The sequence below is a fragment of the Dreissena polymorpha genome, chromosome 7 (genome assembly GCF_020536995.1).
Source record: "Dreissena polymorpha isolate Duluth1 chromosome 7, UMN_Dpol_1.0, whole genome shotgun sequence".
Classification (NCBI taxonomy): Eukaryota; Metazoa; Mollusca; class Bivalvia; order Myida; family Dreissenidae; genus Dreissena; species Dreissena polymorpha.
The window spans coordinates 14,671,046-14,692,264 of record NC_068361.1 but is presented as its reverse complement, the minus strand read 5'-3'; the positions used below and the strand labels follow the sequence as shown (position 1 = coordinate 14,692,264).

Below are 21,219 nucleotides of genomic sequence, written 5' to 3'. Positions count from 1 at the left end.
GCTATTGGTTAAATTCTATAAAACCTAATCAAGATGAGTGACCAGTAGCCCCTTATTTTAAAGAATTATCTTGAAGTTTGAGACGCACACACACACACACACACACACACACACACACACACACACACACACACCCACACACACACACACCCACACACCACAACACACCCACACACACACACACACACACACACACACACACACACACACACACACCCCCACACACACACACACACACACACACACACACACACCCAACACACACACACACACCACACACACACACACACACACACACACACCACACCCACCACACACACACACACACCACACACACACACACACATTTGTTACATGGACTTTATTTGATCTAAATGTGTATTTTCCAAGGGAAATTGATTAATTATTCCTTGGTGAAAATGGGCAAACACGAGGCGTGTCTAGATACTTGTTAATCTAAAATTTAACCTCTTTGTAACTACGGAACATATACTTATTTTTCTTTAGACGACAGACGCAGCAGAACAGCAACAACCAACGGCTGTCACGCCGACGGCAACGTCAAGACCGCTACAATCAAATGCAGCCGCTCGAATGCAGCAGGTAACTTATTTTACGGTCTAATTATACTTGATAGACATGTAAAATGCATGAATCTTGAAATATACATACATGGTATGGTAAATGTACGGGAACGCGGGGGGGGGGGGGGGCGTAAAAGCAGGACGACGTCATGACACTGTATTAACATGTCTACTGAGGCTACCGTAATGCAGCTTATTAAATTAATATTTTCCGACTAACCTGATTCTATTCGAACTAGTTTGAACAATAAATTGATAATATTTTAGACATTGTCAAACATCATGATAGAAAAAGGCCAATAGTTGGGAGTCAGACTCCAGATATTTAATAATACTGATAAAATTAGGTTGAAGCGATCCATTCCCCGCTGCTATGTTACAGTACAGTTTCGATGAGGTTCAAACACTATAGGTGTGTTATGTTGTATATTGATGCATAGTTCATACAACACACCGACTAGCATTAAAAAAGCGAAATTTTTAGCCAATCTAAATAACACCTGGCAACTTGTTGTGTTACCAAGTAGTGCCGAATTCAGACTGTTATTTTAGCACATGTTGTCGGTAACGTCATAGAGGTCGCATGTAACTTTTTAAGTTGTTTCATCCGCTTTCAAATAGGCGATATTGTATATTATATAAAACTAATCAAAAGGACGCTCCCCACCTTGACGTCCTGATGTTGCTTTAGTAACGCTTATTATACGTCTCAAATAATGTGTAAATACTGTGTAGAATTTGCATCATAAGCTTAGTCTGTAAGTATTAAATTACGTTGCAAAATGTTTATTTCCATTGTAAAAACGTTTATTTGTAGTGATAATACAATATAGGCGTAGTCCTCATTTAATTTTGGATCACCTCACGCATAGTTCAATTTCACTTAAAGATAGTTTTAATTAAAGAAAGCTTGGGTATTTTGATCAATTTACTTTTGACTCTCAGTGTATACAGTTCTATACAACAGGCAACACAACAGCACCAGACTGTTCAGTCTACAGGGTTTGTCGACGCAGGGACGCCGACAGTTCAGTTCTGGGTCTCCACAAGGACGTTGATAGATGTGACTAGGTAAATGTTGTTGTTGTTTTTTACGATAAAAAAATGTGTTTTTTTTAACTTTTTTCCGGCCATTGGGTGAAATTTCGTGCCCAAGAGGAAGGGGGTCCCCCGTGTCCGAGATTGCTTTGTGAACAACTGTTTCTCTCTATGTATGAACATACTCCGGTGACGACGATCAGATTTTCATTGAAAGAAAGACTCCGGGAGGGACGTACGGTTATATTGGATATCGGATTGGGATTAATTTTCAATAAATGATATCAGATGACTAACTGCAGCATGTGTCTTTCTCCACTTCAAACGAGCTTAATGTCGCGCTAAAACTGAACCTGTTAGAGCAAAGTAATACCCTAAGAAAACGAAGTCCTCTGTTATTTGAATTTTGTAGACATATGCATATTAAGTGGTTTATTTCTGGTTAAAATGAATTAAATTTAGAATCTAGATATACTCACAATTTCGGATTATTGTGTGTACTAGCCTTATAGAGAATATGAAAGCACCGTATCAATTAACATTTACATCATCTTGTCCATTAATTCTTTAACAAACCATCCGTGAGGGTTAACTATGAAATAACATTGTAACCATTGTTTTAAAAACCTGGTACCGTATTTTTAGATAAATAATACAATTATGCTACAGTGAAATCGCCAATAGAGTAAAAACAGTATTTTGCTGTGTTTTATTTTTTCCTTTCATTTAAGGGATGTTTCTCAACCAGAAGACGAATATGGAGACACTGAGGTACCTGAAATAAGAACGTCAACAAGTTCAGGGTAACTATAGTTGAAATGTTCAATAAAATAAAGGGATTTTAGCATGAATTCCTATTTATATAGAAGAGTGGCAAACTATCAGTAGCTTCGACCAATCTACCTCCTAACCTCAACCAAATTGAAATGAATGTGGAGATAACACCATACAGGAAAGACGCTGCCGCACTGCAAGAATTTGACATTCATAGGAGAATCTTTAACTGCACTGCATTAATACGACAGAAGCAATACCAAATCTGAATGATTGATATTATTTCAATGTTTATTTTTGGCAGCATTAATTTATATTAAATTAAGTTTAGATACACGTTATAAATATTGTTTAAATCATAAAGCCCTAAACATGGGCAAAACGAATGATACCTTATGATGCACTTACTCAGATATCCAAATAAATTGTGCAACTTGCATAATAATTATGCTTTCTATTATTACCAGAAGAAGTAAACACTTATTCAGAAGCCATAAATAATCGAATACATTAACCCCTGATCAGAACTATGGTGCTGTCTGATCTAGGTATATACCCATACTTTATGAGCATACGCCAACTTTAAAAATCTAGAGAACCCATTTGTTCTAATTTTCATTTGCTTCTTTCAGACCTGTGACAACATCTGAAGAACTCACGCAGATGCTGCGCGAGCAAGCGAGGACATGCATCAGACAGACAGATGAAGATCCACTGACACTGGAGGTTCGCAGGAATTTTGTGCTGCGGGATGCTCTCCAGTATATAAGAGTTTCACAGGAGGACCTACACAGCCCCCTGCACATCCGCTTCCTGGGAGAACAAGGCATCGACCTGGGAGGGTTGAGAAGAGAATTTTGGACACTTTTTCTGTACCAGGTGTCTCATTCGACATTTATAACTGGTAAGAGTTAACATCTGCCGTTAGGTTTGAAAAACCTTTCCGTTTAGAGATGTCTTTTTTAAACATGCGTTCAACCTAGAAAATGTATGACATTGTATAATTTCTATAAAAACTTGGCTATGATTTGCAATTGATGCATTTTTTTATATTTCAGGACGACCGGGACGTCTGGCCTTCCAGAAGAATTTCATTGAACAACGTAAGCGGACATTCTACTATCTTGGGCAGTTAGTAGCACTGTCCGTCTTACAGGACGGTCCCGGTCTGCCGATTTTCTCGGATATAGTGACCGACTACATCCTGGACCGTGACCGTAGTGTAGTGAGCGAGGGGGATCTGCCAGAGCACCTTGCTCAGCTGATAGAACAGGTCAGTTTTGTTATATACACAATGTTAAACAAAATATTAAAGTTTTACAAACTCTGATATATTTTCGTTCTCATCAACATACAGCTTTCATACCTACTTGTTACCATAATTATCACAATTTAATAGATACTTAAGACCAGATGGCATTTTGGACAGAATTAAGTCCCCTTGTTGACACATATAATACTATCAAGCACTGACAATAGTCGAGCGCTCTTTATTCCTTACGTTTCTACATAATTATCTTCAAAATAAATGAAGAGTCTGATGAGAGTTGTCATTCTGCTTTAAGATGTACATCATAAAGTATTCATAAATTTTATTAAAGTCATGTTCATGCAATCAAATTGATAATTCAGCATAAAAAGGGTTAATGTCCCATCCTATAGACACCCTATTTTTCTTGCCTATTTGTTTGTTAGTTTTCTTGATCGGTTGTGTCTTTTTTGCTTTCTTGTGTATACGGTTGTATATTTGTTATGCTACTTTGCATGTCATGGTTGCAGAAGGATGTCTGAAATTGTGACGATATAGTAAATAGTTATATAACTGCATGCCTTATAACAGTCAGGATATGGTAGTGTGGCTCCCACTGCAGGGCCGCCTATGCTATCAGAACGGTCAAGGATAGGCTCGAAACCGGACATAGGTCTCCTTCCGAAGATTTAATTGTTTGGAGGTTAACTGCCAAGCATTATTCTGTTTGTGAATTTGTCTCATTTCTGTTCTATTTGGTCGGTTTGAGCAGGAGTGTCCATGTTCTAGTTTTGGATGTATTTACCGCTGCGCTTCCGGGTGGCACGGTTGTAATTGTTTAGTTGAAAACGTCCATGTGTAGTTACAATAATGTAAGTAAAGAATGGAAGCACTGTGTAATGTCGATCGTATGAACTTTCAGATGAAGGAGGCCGATAGTGACGCTGCAGCACAAACACTCTTCCAACAGATGTTTGATGAAGCTTGTACTGCTGGGTTTCTAATCCCATCCACCAGCTTCAACAAGAGCTTCATACCAGCCCTGGTTGGTGCCCTAGTCAATAACCTGGTTGAGAGCAGTCGGGTTGAGCTTGACCAGTTTGTCGATGGTAAGATATGTCTTTCAGCCTACTGCTAATTGAATTAATGCCGAACTCTTTAAAATAAGTCATACAAACAATGACACTTTCACCTATTTTGAAAAAACTGCTTAACCTTTTACTTTATCCTTCCCACATTTGACCCTTCTGCATCCATTGAAATTCCTCTTCGTGCGAAATTACTAAGTAGTAAAGAAGAATAGCGCCATCTTTTGCCGGAGGTCCCAGCCAGAGGCTGTGCTCCCCGCTGTGAAAAATAGCTCGTTGATTTGTAACTTTTTGATTTAGTAAATCGTATCAAGTTCAACACATTACTGATCAATGTTTTTAAATATATTCATAGGACTGAAGACTCATCAGGTCCTTGAGTTGCTGCGTTTGAGGCCTGATGATAGCTACTGCATATTCAGCGGCCGAACAAAACCGGTGACTGTAGAAGCAGTTCGCTTGCTTTTGCATTTCCGATATCGGACTGGGATTCATGCAGAAACTGATCAGCAGACAGCTCAAGGTTTTCTGACGTTCCTCCGAGCTACCAAAGGTAGATAATAAACGTTTACAGCGTAGATCATACGTATTATGTAACATTATGAACACATGGGATGACTGACACAGTGTGTCCAAATATTAACTTACAACGAAAAATCTTAACAAGGGGGTTTGTCGCGCAAAACGTTTTGTTATATATTTCTCTGCATAGAAATCGTATTGCAATATATATATATATATATATATATATATATATATATATATATATATATATATATGTATATTGTGGCAACTAAAAGATATATTGTTGCAACTAACAGTATCATTATAAGCGCGAGTGCTTGCATTAATTGGTTATCATTGCAATAGCACATAATTTCATTCATTTCAGGCCTTGAAATGCAATAGAGCACCCATATTAATTTATATAATTATTTAAGTATGTTAATGTGTCAATGTTTTACATGCAAAATACCAGGGGATTCTGCCCTGTACGTGCTTAAGTCATTTCTATAAAATTTTGCAATACTGCTAAACTGTATGACAATACCAGGCACAGCATTACAATTTAGTATAGCCAGTCTTATTGATTTGTCGGGATTTGTATAATCGTTGCCGGACTTATGTTTATTACATAAAGCTTAAACTTGCTACATATCTATGTTAAATTGAATGACACAATCTAATACTGTTTACAGACCAAAAATGTCCGCCAAAATTAGAAACGGCCACCAAAATAAACAATTTTTAACTGTTATGTGGTAGAAAGAAGTCAATTTTACCTACAGCATTACAATGAAGGGATTTAAATAAAGCATAATGGACTTTTGGTGTGAAACATTTATGATAGATTAAATGAATTCGTCCAAGTTTAAGAATCATATTGCCGACATTCTATATGTTTTATGCTATGTTGTTGATATATAATTATAGCTAATTCCAAAACGAAGTAAGCGCTCGTTTACGCATGTACACACACACAACTGGGAAACAATTATTGTACAAAACGCAATTTTATTTATATTTCAGGATCAACTGCATCTGTCAACGGGGTTAAGCTACAGCCGAATGACGTGCTGATGTGGCTGACGGGATCAGCGACAATGCCGGCAGTGGGCTTCCATAAAGTTATTGATGTGGAATTTGGGGACACGCTTCGGGTTGACACATGTGCCCTGGTGTTGACGCTGGCTGAAGTGCCACGCGAAGTTGAAGATGTTGTGCAACATTACTCCGAACTGCTCATCAATAGCCAGACATTTCAAGCGGAATAATTTCCCAAGATAGTTTAATACATCATGACTCATTAGGAAATTGTGTTATATTCCTTTTCATGGGTATATATGGAACGGTTTTCGGTAAAAATCATTCGTGGTGAATATTTACATTATGACTGATGTTAATTCTAATATGCTTCATGACAATTCCAAACATGCCGGTTGTCTATTCGTTTATACTTTATGATTGTGGCAACATTACATCATTGATGGTGAATATATACATTATTCCTGATGTTAATTCTAATATGCTTCATGAAAATTCGAACATGCTTGTTGTCTTTTCGGTTATACTTGATGATTGTTGCAACATGCTTGGTGACTTTCCAATGTTTGTGTGTTAATTATTCCTGTAACCAGTCATAATCGGATATGCCACTAAGCGTCATTAACAACGGCAGTTAGCAACAGACAGTAAACATAATGTAACTACGCAGAATGCAAGTGACAAAATTATGACAGCAGTTGGCGCACGTTTATCTTCCGTATGTTAAATAAATGAAAAAAGAGAAAACATACGATCCATTTTGACTACTTTACTGAAAAAGCTGAGTTAGTTCCCTTTGTTTAATAATCTCCATTAAGATTCATTATTTAAGCGTAACTTGCCCTCATCAATGTCGACATTATTAACTAGTTATATAATTTCAGCCGAAAAACGTTGAATAAACTTCATTCAGATTTTTGAAAATAATGTCTATTTTTGCGTTAAAATCGCTTTGTATTTTGATTGATTTTGTCGATGGTATAAGATTTTGCTGCACAAAATTGGTAGCAGTTTGAAGGAAAACCACCCTTTTAAGCAAATATGTAAACATTTTCAATGTGGCACTCTTCGTTTAGTCAAATTTGAGTTTAATGCTAGGGGTTCCACATTTTTCAAACTGAAGCCTCTACATGAACCTTAAACTAAATGCGTTTATAATTGCCATTAAAGGGGCCTTTTCACAGATTTTGGCATTTTTTAACTTATTCATTAAATGCTTTATATCGATAAATGTAAACATTGGATCGTAAAAGCTCCAGTAAAAAATCAAGAATAAAATATAAAAAAGGAAAAGAACATTGCCCGGACCAGGTTTCGAACCAGTGACCCCTGGAGTCCTGCCAGAGTCCTGAAGTAAAAACGCTTTAGCCTACTGAGCTATTCCGCCAAGTACACATACTTGACGTATTTTATACCTTATATAAGCAATCTTCGTAGTTTCACAAAATTTAACGACAAAAACAGAACTCTCCAAATTATTCAATCGTTTCGCGTTGCAACGCTTTATAATTTTTAGGTTTTAAAATCGTCAAAAGATGCATATAATGGCTATATTAGACCATTGTAAATGTCCAGTATTACTGTTTCCTCACAAATATCATAACTAAAACGAAAATTTGCGAATCTGAAACAACTTTTTTCAATTTTGTCAATTTACCAAAGCGTGAAAAGATCCCTTTAAGACCAGTAGGCCTGCACAAAAAAATACTGCCGTGAATGTTTTTTATATTTGTAAGTTGCAGTTGGTACTCAAGAAAATATACATGTATTTTATTCAGGACATAACGGAGCCGATGTGTTGGTGGAGCTGGATTTGACATCCGACGCACATATTTATGAATGAAACGCTTCATGAACGTTGACGTCGCTCTTGGTTACTAGAAAAATTCCCACGCACGGATTTCAACCGTCATTGTTGACGTGTGCCGGGAAAACAGGGCTTAATGTATTTTTTTTGTTCTGACAGCTCTATAATGTTTATATCAAAACTGTATGAAAAATGTCGGTGAACATTAATCCTGTGTTTATTTTTGAAAATATTGATGCGTTCATTAATTATGGCTCTAAAACGGAGTATTAATCCGCATATAAAAAACACCGGGCGTATTGCACATTAGTTCGGAGACATGAAACTATTCAAAAGAAAGAAATAAGAGGTTCAATTCTATATGTCAAGTCTCGCTGCGCACGATTACGCTCTTACTTCTCGTATATATTTGACTCTTATGAATCTTGGCAAATACCTTGTGTTTTAGTTTCCTTAATCTAAATTAAGTCATGCATCTATATGTACTTTAAGCAGCATAGCATGACTTCCAAATGACCGACTGCTCTTTCATATGTGAAAGAGATTGACACGAAATACCTACCCATCTATATTTAAGTTTATATGTGCATTTCAATTTTATAGTTTTATAGCCTTTTATGTGGTGCAATATAAGTGTACTCTAGTAAATTTGAAATTAAGTAATGGCATTCCTCTCAACATACATACAGAGTTCCAGATAACTTCTTCAGCAAAATCTTGGTTTACACTCAAGTAAACAATCCAGCCTTACAGTGTATTATTAATTCGTTTTTACCGGTAAGTATAATTTTTGGCACATCAGCATTTAGGTGTATAGTCTAAGAAGAGCTTATGACAATTTCCGGGTTACAGCAGACTATTTGCGAAAAAAGGACCAGATAATGGAAAACGTTTGGCTTTTACTGTTTTAAAGATGGTCTGTAATTCATAATAACGTTTAATGTGGGCCTAGACGAGTGAGAACTCATTGATCAAATGTTTACAATATATGCATTGATACTGAGTTTTACGCATGATCGCAAATTTTGAATTCTTATTTTATTTTTTCAATGTGTTACCGTACGCACATAATGTAAGTTTGTTACTAAACCTTTTTTTCATTTTGTACGACTTTAAGCGTCTGATCTGGAGCTCTGCATACATATATTAGTAGCATACTAGTATATTAAAATATATCCATAGAGTTTCTTTTGTTATTGATGGTAAATTACTGTACAAGAATTATGGTTAGTCATTAACAAAAACAAGAAATATCTTTATAAAGATATTCGGCGTGTAGTTTCTGTACCACTTATCGTAAAAAAAGTTATGTTACAGTAAAACATTTGTGTATTATAACATAACGTTTCAGCATATATATATTCAAAACTTGACATGCTCTTTAATTACACCCTGATCTTTAATGACACATGTATATCATACCAAACTTTGTATTTCGTTGTTTCCTTTCCTAAGTTAATGATGTTAAGTGTACGGACGTGATTTTACATTGCCATATGCATGAACATTTAATTTTTCCGTTTTGATTGTTTTTTCTCTAATTCAATAAGCTTAGGCATGTTTGTTCGTTAAGTACGTCAATAATTTCACGATGATTCTCGAAAGTAGGCATAAGCGCATAGCCGGACCCGTGTATTTAACGTATGTCGAAACCTTCGTTTTCAAATAAGAACCTAGGCTATCACCGTTTGATGCACAGTTTATTATTACTTGGGTTCTGGTGAAAACCTATGATATCGAATAAACACTTGAGTTCTGGAAGCCATATGCAATCTTCAAGCGAGAACCTAATCTTGGGATTATACGTCGAACCGCTTGCCATAGCTTAGCGCTATTAATAATTGTAAATTATCTAAGGCCTCCGAAATATTTGTGACTAAAAAATATTTTTTTATACCTCAATAACGTTGCTAGTATTTTTTCTGTGATGATTTTAATCGTCCCTTGAAGTGTACAACAATGGTGATAAATATATCGCATTGTAAACGGGGCATATCGACGGCTTGGACGGTATTTTAATTTCTAAATAAATTTATCCATTACAATAAAATTATTTATTAATTTCTCAAAACACATGCCTTGTTGTTTAAATATTCTAGGAAGACATATGCCCACGATAAACGCTTTGATAGAAATTATGAGCATTTTTCGAAACCTAAACGCAGTTTTCAAAACCTAAACGCGGACATTAAGTTCAAGGGGTCAAAATGTGTGTGCGTATGGAAAGGCATTGTCCGTACACACATGCATACCAAATATGAATGTTACATCTTAAGCCAATTAAAAGTTAAAATGACAAGGGCTGTTTGTAAAACATGCATGCGCCCAATATGGGCTATAAGTTGTAGTAGCAGCCATTATGTGAATACGTTTTTTGTCACTGAATACGTTTTTTGTCACTGTGAATGGTGGTGGTGGTGGTGGTGGTGGTGGTGGTGGTGGTGGTGGTGGTGGTGGTGGTGGTGGTGGTGGAAATAGTAGTAGTAGTAGTAGTAGTAGTAGTAGTAGTAGTAGTAGTAGTAGTAGTAGTAGTAGTAGTAGAAGTAGTAGTAGTAGTAGTAGTAGTAGTAGTAGTAGTAGTAGTAGTAGTAGTAGTAGTAGTAGTAGTAGTAGAAGTAGTAGTAGTAGAGTAGTAGTAGAAGTAGTAGTAGTTGTAGTAGTAGTAGTAGTAGAAGTAGTAGTAGTAGTAGTAGTAGTAGTAGTAGTAGTAGTAGTAGTAGTAGTAGTAGTAGTAGTAGTAGTAGTAATAGAGTAGTAGTAGGTGGTGGTGGTGGTAGCAAAAGAAATAGTAGTAGTAGTAGTAGTAGTAGTAGTAGTAGTAGTAGTAGTAGTAGTAGTAGTAGTAGTAGTAGTAGTAGTAGTAGTAGTAGTAGTAGTAGTAGTAGTAGTAGTAGTAGTAGTAGTAGTAGAAGTAGAAGAGCAGTAGTAGAAGTAGTAGTAGAAGTAGTAGTAGTAGTAGTAGTAGTAGTAGTAGTAGTAGAGTAGTAGTAGTAGTAGTAGTAGTAATAGCAGTAGAAGTAGTAGTAGTAGTAGTAGTAATAGCAGTAGAAGTAGTAGTAGTAGTAGTAGCAGTAGTAGTAGTAGTAGCAGTAGTAGTAGAAGTAGTAGTAGTAGCAGCAGAAGCAGCAGTAGCAGTAGTAGTAGTAGTAGTAGTAGTAGTAGTATGCATTACAAAAATGCAGTTAGCCTTACATTTGGTAAAATTTAAATATATTACAAGGGAGGCAAATCTGTAACAATAAATTTAAACTTATTGCATTTGTTTCCCATGTAGTGTATTACCTCCCCTGTCCTGCTTATATTTATATTAATCAACAAAATTAAACATTAACACAATATTTAATATACAAAATATACACAAATTTCTCATATTCTGATAATATTTTTACTGATCCACTGTATTTTACTAAAAGGATGATGTTTCATTGGACTGATAATTATAGATTTAGGATTACAGAGCAGTTGCTGCAGTAATATTGTTCAGAGTGTGCCCTGTTGGCCGCGTATGCATTCTAAAATTATCATTCAAAAAAACATTTTACTATTTCGAGTCAACGTGACCTTGACCTTTGACCTAGTGACCTCAAAATCAATAGGGGTCATCTGCTAGTCATGATCAATGTACCTATGAAGTTTCATGATCCTAGGCACAAGCGTTCTTGAGTTATCGTCTGACAACCACCTGGTGGACGGACAGCGCGACAGACCGACCGACAGACCGACATGAGCAAAGCAATATACCCCCTCTTCTTCGAAGGGGGGCATAAAAAAGAGTAAAACAAATACAAAACAACAATTAGCACCCTCATGTTCCTCTAAGAAAATGCTTCATTTTGAATATAAACATGACATATATAGATTATGATATTACAGAGTTATGTTATTAATAACTTACTGGCAGTTGACCACAGAACAGTTAACACTAATTAGTTCTGCTGATAAGCCGATGGCTAAAATCTAGCCGTCCTGGGAGTAACTGAGTAGGACTGTATGTACACATATCAAAATAATGACACCCTATTGTGAAAAGATGCAAGCAATTTATCAATGTTATGTCTCCTTTATGGATGGATGTTATAAACTGCACTAAATATTGACTGGTAAAGCAGTACATTGTACTGAAATCAAAGTTGCCATGGAAACAGTTTCATTGAACTGTTCATTTGATACAACAAAACACAGTTGGTACACTTGGCTCATCTAAAGATCAAACAACAGGCTCTCCAGTGCATTAGAAAATTACATGTATATTGGCATAAACACAATAGCTGTATTTAATTAGATGCATTCCACTTCTTTTATGTACAAATATTAATGAACAAAGTCCCACATATTTATTTGCATTGTTTTATAAGTAGTCTTAAACAGATTTTGACTTTGGTACGATTGCTGGACATTTTGGATAGTAAAATAATTGAACATACGAAAAAATTAGGAGAAACAAAATTTGGATTAGAAAGACACAAAAGAACAAGAATATGAAAGAAAAAAAAATAAGTTTGGAAAAATGTTCTTTTTTTTTTAAATGCTACATCTTTTTACACTGCAATGTGATTGAGAAAACAAAGTGGTGTGATGCATATTGCTACATGTTATTGTAATTTATTCCAAACAGCAATACCAAATATGCCCTCTTGATAAAACAAAAAAACAAAAAAAAATTGGGGGGGGGGGGCGTGGGAGGATAAGGGTGAGAGGGGGTATAATTCGGGATGAAGTAATTAATTTAATAAGATGTTTAAAAAAAAATGTGATGGGGTGAGGGGGGGTGGGGGCGGACGTTGACCTTTGACAAAGTGACCTGAAAATCAATAGGGGTCATCTGCAAGTCATGATCAATCGTGACCTTGACCTTTAACCTAGTGACCTGAAAATCAATAGGGGTCATCTGCGAGTCATGATCAATCTACACATGAAGTTTCATGATCCTAGGCGAATGCGTTCTTGAGTTACCATCCGGAAACCATTTTACTATTTCGAATCACCGTGACCTTGAGCTTTGACCTAGTGACCTCAAATTCAATAGGGGTCATCTGCGAGTCATGATCAATCTGCCCATAAAGTTTCATGATCCTAAGCGTATGCGTTCTTGAGTTATCATCCGAAAACCATTTTACTATTTCAGGTCACCGTGACCTTGACCTTTGACCTAGTGACCTCAAAATCAATAGGGGTCATCTGCGAGTCATGATCAATCTACCTATGAAGTTCCATGATCCTAGGCGTATGCGTTCTTGAGTTATCATCCGACAACCACCTGGTGGACGGACCGACCGACCGACCGACCGACATGAGCAAAGCAATATACCCCCTCTTCTTCGAAGGGGGGCATAAATATTTTTAGAAACCTAAACGCTAAGTGTGACGGACAGTGCGATCACTATATGCCGCCCTTCGGGGGCATAAAACGTTGTTCCCGGAAAATTGTTCGCAGGCACAAGCAAATCGTAGTACACGTAAAGGTAAAATATTTATGAATGAAATGTACATGAGCGTCAAGGTGCACGTTTTATAGTTTATTATAGTCTCATCCAATATTTACAATTTTCACAATGCATATATAAAACATAAAGCTATAGATACAACATTGGCCATTCATGAAAGGAATTATAAGAGACTTATTCAACGCTTATCAATGTACGTTACATGACTATCATGACTATACATGGTAAAAACTACATTACCACCACCGACCCTATCAAGAATGCCATACACTTCCAATATAGTGCCCGTCATTACAAAATGCATTATTGCGCAAACAATTACACATCTTAAAAGATCTTCCAATTACCATGGTCATTCCTTGATTAAGATGAATCGTGGTGATAATATAAATCTCCAATGTAATATCAACTTAAAATCAGTTTTCATAATGTATTAAGTAAAATTGCTAGCCACACGTAAGCTTGAAGGGAAGTAACTCGAACCATATTGCCAACCATTTTTAAGCCCTAAAGAGTTACCTTTCTTCAACTTCATTCAAATGTTTTAGCAAGCAATTTTAGTTCATTGTTATAGTCCCAGTCTATATACAATGTATTGTACAAATGTCTTTCAACATTCATAAAATAGATACATTGCATTCTATATGACCGTTCAACAAAAGACTTATAAGGGACCTTAATGTACATACATGTTATTCATTATTTACACTGATAAAAACATCAGTAAATTGATACAGTCTCACCTATGTACTTTTAAAATGTATTAAAACTAATACATGACTATTTTTATGCAATAATAGAAAAGTATATTACATGTTTAGATATAATAGTTTTAAAAACAGATTATAACCTGCACTATACTATACACGTCTTATTAACAGAATAAAATTTGTGTAAGAAATGTTGAGATTGCTGCTACTCTAAATAATATCCAGAATTTAGAAATTCTAAATTTAATAAATACAATACATCTTTGCATGCGGACTCGCAATTGGTGGTTACATATTTTAAAAGTGAAATAGTGGTTGGAATAGCATTCATACTCCAAATGAACATTCAGCATAAGATCTTAATGTGCATACTCACTAACAATACTGGTCTTTTAATGGTACTTCGGTGTAGAAAATATTGACGGTTGCAATCTATGTGGGGTCTGAGTTTTAATATATATATATATATATATATATATATATATATATATATATATATATATATATATATATATATATATATATATGATCAAAATGTGTGATTTTGACCTTTGTGTGTGACTTTGACCATGACCCTAGCAACCTGGATCTTATATTTGAAACTCAGCTAGATAATTGAGAACAATTGTGACAGTTATAACAGAATTCCTTGATGCATAGTAAAGGAATTACCAATTAATGAATAATTCCTCAAATTTGTGACCTTTGACCTCAATGTGTGACCTTGACCTTAGCCCCTAGGATTATGGGTGTTGAATGTGAAACAACCCCAGATGATTGGAATAACTATAGAAAGTTGCATGGCTCTGGCTCATGTGTTAATGAAGATAAAGCTCTAAGCTTCTATCAAAAAGCATTTTTTTCAAGATACAAAGGGCCATGACCTTAGCCCCTAGAATTATGGATGTTGAATGTGAAGCACCCCTAGATGATTGAGAACAACTAGGGCAAGTTGCATGGCTCTGGCTCATGTGTTAATGAAGATAAAGCTCTAAGCTTCTATCAAAAAGCATTTTTTTCAAGATACAAAGGGCCATGACCTTAGCCCCTAGAATTATGGATGTTGAATGTGAAGCACCCCTAGATGATTGAGAACAACTATGGCAAGTTTCATGGCTCTGGCTCATGTGTTAGTGAAGATAAAGCTCTAAGATTATATTAAAAAGCATTTTTTTCAAGATACAAAGTGTACATCATCCTCTTATCCATATAATATACTCATACCAAGTTTCAATGAAATCCGCTAAAGCACTAACAAGATATGGCTCTGGACACAAAAGTGCCGGACGGACGGAAGGACGGACAAACAGCGCCAAAACAATATCCCTCCGCCTATTACTGGGGATAACAAATGCCTACGAAATGTTCACGACTTAAGTAAGGCTAACGGGTGTATACTTTAAATACAATATTTAAATGGTTCACTTTTTTGCAAATAGGACTAGATGGTGAATTATAAAAAACATTTATTAGAAACAAGATGGTAACATTTCAAACAATGTACAAAGCAAAAAATACAATTTCATGTTATGGTACAATTCTGCATTAACATGTTATACAATTTAACAACCGACGTTTAAACATGTGTTCAATTTAGGAACTAATCAGAACACAGAGCCCACTACTTACAACTAATAAAGAAAAAAAAATGAAATTAAGCATTCCACTCAAACTGAATTAAGAGTGAAGGTAGGTAACAACAATTTTTCATTTCAGAAACTACAGAAGTGAACTGCCAATAACGATTATACAATGATTTAGTGACAATTGTTTTGCTCTATGGGACATATATATCTGAACTAGTTTTATGCAGGTGAAGTGTACCTGAACAGTTTTAAAAGATAACAGTGAAAATAAGGGACATTCTGCTATATACAACACAGGATTAATTTGTACCTGTATTTAAATTAGTATAAACCTGCATTTTAAACATACTGTTCTTTGAGAAGTACATCATAATGTAGCCTAGATATTAGTATACATGTATAAATTTCATAGATAAACAACACACACACTAGGCCACCATGCCACTTTAAGGATTAGAAGATGCAAGATACAACCTTTTATTTATAATATGTATATAGTACTAATAAAAGTAAAAAATATCTATGTTCATGTTTAGCTATGGACGGACCACAAACTGATTATAACAAAATATCTAATATTAAGCTTTTTTTTCCTGTGTACATGCTATTATTAAGGAAAACCTTGCACACTGCCTTTAAATAACTTTCTTTACCAGACCTGAAAATTGAAATATTAACACACTGACCAACTAAGCAATTTTTGAAAACAGGTTGAAATTTGCAAGCCACAAAGGGATTCCACAGATCTCCCAATTCCTATGAGTGCTCTACTGCAGCTAACCAGGCAGTAAACGGTTCTTCATACATAAGCTTTATAACCAGTTCATAAAACTTGCAGCACAAACACAATGAATTTTAAAACATCTGATATCTTAAGACCCGTCAGGGCTCTAAAAAGACAAAATTAAGACACACATTAATTTTTTGATTGTACATAGTTGGATTCCAGATGATGCTTTTGTAGAGAGCTGGAGTTGCCATTTCAGGTTCTAGGACCACATCTTTTCAAGTTTCAAGTGTTTAACTCTCTTGTTTTATACTGTAAGGCAAAGTCAGGAAATCATATTGCTCACAGGAAACTTGAATGCATTCATGTCTTTCCTTCCAATAGAATATCCTTGATTTCACAACCATTGATGGACTCTGAAAATATAATTTGACAATTGTTAAGGACTCTCTATTATACCATTACAAATGTTTAAATTAATGTATAAAAACAAATTTAGTTGAACATGATTGTTTACAACTGTTTTACAATTGTTTGTTGAAATGTTTTATGACAATTTACAACATTTTACACTATTTTGAGTGTCAGTAATACAGTCCACCAGAACAATGTATAAAAGAGAGTTGTTTAAAATGTGGCAATCTTATTGAGATAAAATGACTGAATGGATAAATACAAAAAAAGATAATATAACTTAAACTAATAAGATATTTTAGAGTAAGCGCAATAAACTCAATGTTGGAAAGTAGAAATTGTTAATTTTTTTGCAAATAGCAATTGGGAAATATGCTTCCCCTGGTTATAGTTAACATGCATACTCAATTTGAACACCATGTCTTATATCTCTGAAAAAATACAGACATAAACTGCCTAATAGAAATTGGAATGTCCTGATTAAAGCTATACTGTTTTACTATTAATTAAAGCTAATGTTTATGTTAATGTTTATTTAAAGTTAATTAAATACAGTGTCTTTATGTTGCCAAAAATTTGCTTATAATATCATTATAATTATTGTCTTAAACCTAGTTATATCAATTTATTACATACTATTTTATTTTTACTGTGTTTTAATATTGTAGCCAGTATAGTTTAATTGCTTAAGTTTTGTACGGCATTTTTATTTATATCACACAATTTTAGATTATTAATCCTTTAAGTAACGCTGCATAATAGTATCAATCACTCTTATATTTTATCAATTGAATGTACATAAATATGTTTTGTACAACGCCATTGAGTATAATTATATAAATAGGTGTTTAATCAAATTACCGGTAGCAAGTTTCAAGTTGCAAAGCTAAAACATAGTCCCACACAGATTTAAAGCAGGGCTTTGGGATAACAAATAAAACTCGAAACAGGCAGCAACTGGGTAATCCACAACAGGAACAACTAGGCCGAGAAAAAAATTGTTTTCAAAAGCCGACGGACCCTTTTTGTGTGCGGAGCAGACCCTAAGCATTTTATTGCCGTTTGAAATAAAAAGTACTTGTTTTTTTTTATTTCTTTTTTACATTTTATCATATCTCAAAAACATAATTTGGCCAACTTCTTAGTATATGGAAAGAATGTTATATAGGCAATTGGGAGATTTTTGTCTCTGGATATCTTTGTTTCAGTAGGAATAGCTTGTGTATAAAATAAAAATCATTTAAAAAAGGAAATGCCAACCTACCTACTCTAAATCATATTGAAATATTTGTTTTGCAATATTAGTGGAAACAAACAAATGTTGTACGCACTAGTAAAATTAACATTATTGTGCAGTTTTTAACCACTATTGTCACAATTAATTTAGTCCAAATATTATCAAGATAATGAGTACCGTTTTCAATAATGAGCTATGAAAACAAACACTTAGTTACTACACATGTAATTCTAAAAGGTAAATTGTATACGCACTAGTACAATTAACATTACAATGCAGTTTTTAACCACTATTGTCACAATAAGAAAATAATTCATGTAGTCCAAATATTTTCAAGATAATTATTACCATTTATGATAAAGTGCTATGAACACAAACACTTAGTGACTATACATGTAATCCTTAAAGGTAAATTGTCAACAAGAGACTCTTTTAGTTTGTAAGGAACATAAAAAAATGCATTTTTGTATCCTGCAACATTGTTTGCAAAATTTAAAACAGTCTGACAGAATTTTGACTCCGACTAAACAAACGCATCTCAATTGTCAAAATCTACAGTAACAGGAAACAGTTTTGATGCAATGTATTTTACAGTTGAATAGTGTTGTTGAAGATGGATCCTTGTTATACCCCGTTATAAATAAAGGCATAATTTGAATAAATGATTATTCAGGGCCCTCAATCTATCAAATCTGCGGCTGAATTTCGGCCGCAGTCCCCCACCTGAAAAGTATATTTTTTTCCCCTTTTGGGGGGAAAAATTCCCCCTGATTAATTTTTTTTATATATTTTAAAGATGTGTATCATGATTATTATATCTCAATTCTATTTCAATTTAATCTTGTTAAACATACTTTATCATGAGAAAAGAAATGAATATAGTGCAAACATGTACAAATGTAATAATTAGAGAGTAGTAAAAAAATCCCCCAAAAATGGAAACGCCGCAAAAATTCCCCCTCATGAGGGTAGCGACCCGCTTCCCCTAAAATGGATTGAGGGCCCTGGATATAAAAACTGGTAGTGGTATCAAATGTTCTTGTCGCCGTGACGTAGTGGATATGGTGTCCACCTAGCGATTATGAGGTCAAGGGTTGGAACCCCTCTGTGGGAGCGTTCTTTAGATCTCCCCCATTGAAACCCAGGAAACAGACTCGAGAGTGTTTCAAATATTCCTTACTTTTAGGCTTTCTATGCAATCGAGCTTAAATAAATAGGTTTAAAAAAAAAATTGTTGTCAGGCTGACTGACAGTCTTTCATCTACACATTTGTTTTTCAATTTAAACTGTACAGTTGTTTGCTTGAATTTGTTTTCTGCAATTTGGGCCCAATGAATTTACATGTACATGATACCCCACCATGTCAACATGATTTAACTTAATTTTGACAATGGTACATGTATGTTAAATCACCTGGTTGTCACTATTGTTTCCAAAATGAATTGTATCGCGGGCATCAATTATTATCATGACCATAACAAAGGGTAAACGCAGATCTAGTACTTAATCTAGAATATAATTTAACCAGTATAAACAAGATTATTTACAATAAAGACTTCATTTGTCGATATCGTGATAGCTACATAAAAAACAATATCATAGCGTAAGTTCGACACACTTTCTTATAAACTTTATGTAGGAATGTTAATCGATAAATGATTATGTAAGTATACCTTAATTGTCGTCATCCTTGTGTCCGAAGATTAAAATTACCAAACTCATGATCTGAAAAGTTGTTTACAGTATCCATGGAGGCAGACATCTTGAAAACTTCGCAGTAAATATTCGCCGATTTGCCGTTTTGCAAGACGTTGTTTCATTGGTTAGTTCGATTTAGCTCTTATCAAACTGTTTGGGTCAAACAAAGTATCACAACAGTTACAAATATATCACCGCAGTGATAAATTTATTACCGCAGTGACAAAAATGTCACCGCGGTAACAATTTTGTCACCGCTGTGATATCTATTTTAAGCTGTTGGCGTATCTGTACTTTTGACCCAAAGGGTACGTCATAGTATACACCGGTCTTAATAACGTTGTGACGTCACCATCTATGTATAGAATGACATGAACTTGTACGGAAGTATTAAAATACAGGCCGGTATGGCCCATTATGGCCTCAGGCTAAACGAGCACAACTTCTTTCTGGTTCCAGGGGTGGCAAACCAGGATTGTATTTTGTTAAAAGCTGAAGGAATATACAGTTTTCAATTGAAACATTAAATTAAAAAGTGTGCATTGTAATAACTTAAACATGATTTTAAACAAAAACAGATTGCTGTGTGTATATATGTTCTAAATAAAACACACCTACGACCATTTGAGTGTAACGTATCGCAGCAAAGGTGCAGTATCAATAATTGTTGTTATCTCACATAAAGTATATACAAGTATATTGTACACGACATATTTATAGATATAGATAATTAGAAAAATCGGACATAATAAGCTCAATAGTTCTTTATATAGATAGTCTGGTATCCGGCCGTACGTTCTAATGTAGTATGCATGTCAGTCGCAAGGAAATAATGGAAACGCCCACGGTTTGCCAGAACGTTGCAATTGTGTTATCAGTTTTAATTAGCTATTAAAATAAATTACCTAACAAACGGTCACCAGGGCCGTTTGTTGACAAGTGCAGTTGTAATAACATACAATTATAACAAATCAGTCAATACAATGTACATGGTAGTGTTCAAAACGAATACTATTACATGTATTGCAGTATGCAAATGAAAAGTAAATTAGATTTTAACTAGAACACAAATACTGTATATCGAATTCAGTAAATATACTTTAAAAGAGACATGACAAAATGTATACAATATATTAAAAGGCGCATTTAATTGCAAAATCGTGACATGTTTAGACAACTATATTGTTGTTTGCAATTTTAAGTAGATTTCATTTTAAATGAAAACACAAATCATCAGTAAAAGCAGAATCCAACTTTAACAAGATATTCTAAACTATTAAATAGTACGCTTTAAGGGGCAGATCAATTGTGATAATTG

At 34.7% G+C, this 21,219-nt stretch overlaps 1 protein-coding gene and 2 long non-coding RNA genes across 3 annotated transcripts; 2 read left to right on the top strand and 1 right to left on the bottom strand.

The window, feature by feature from the left end:
- The first annotated feature begins 2,162 nt into the window (after positions 1–2,162).
- Positions 2,163–6,508, top strand: LOC127839475 (uncharacterized). The gene is made up of 6 exons (XM_052367874.1): positions 2,163–2,425; positions 3,029–3,300; positions 3,455–3,669; positions 4,568–4,754; positions 5,089–5,286; positions 6,264–6,508. Exons 2-6 carry the CDS (start codon positions 3,060–3,062, stop codon positions 6,506–6,508), a joined length of 1,086 nt encoding a protein of 361 aa, XP_052223834.1. The 5' UTR covers positions 2,163–2,425; positions 3,029–3,059.
- Positions 5,215–6,841, top strand: LOC127839349 (uncharacterized). Its single transcript, XR_008030300.1, has 2 exons — positions 5,215–5,286; positions 6,264–6,841. It is a non-coding gene; the product is annotated as an uncharacterized LOC127839349 (long non-coding RNA).
- Positions 6,842–13,588: 6,747 nt separating this feature from the next.
- Positions 13,589–20,221, bottom strand: LOC127839346 (uncharacterized). The gene is made up of 2 exons (XR_008030297.1): positions 19,877–20,221; positions 13,589–16,968 (listed from the first exon to the last, which is right to left on the bottom strand). It is a non-coding gene; the product is annotated as an uncharacterized LOC127839346 (long non-coding RNA).
- Between the last annotated feature and the right edge of the window lie 998 nt (positions 20,222–21,219).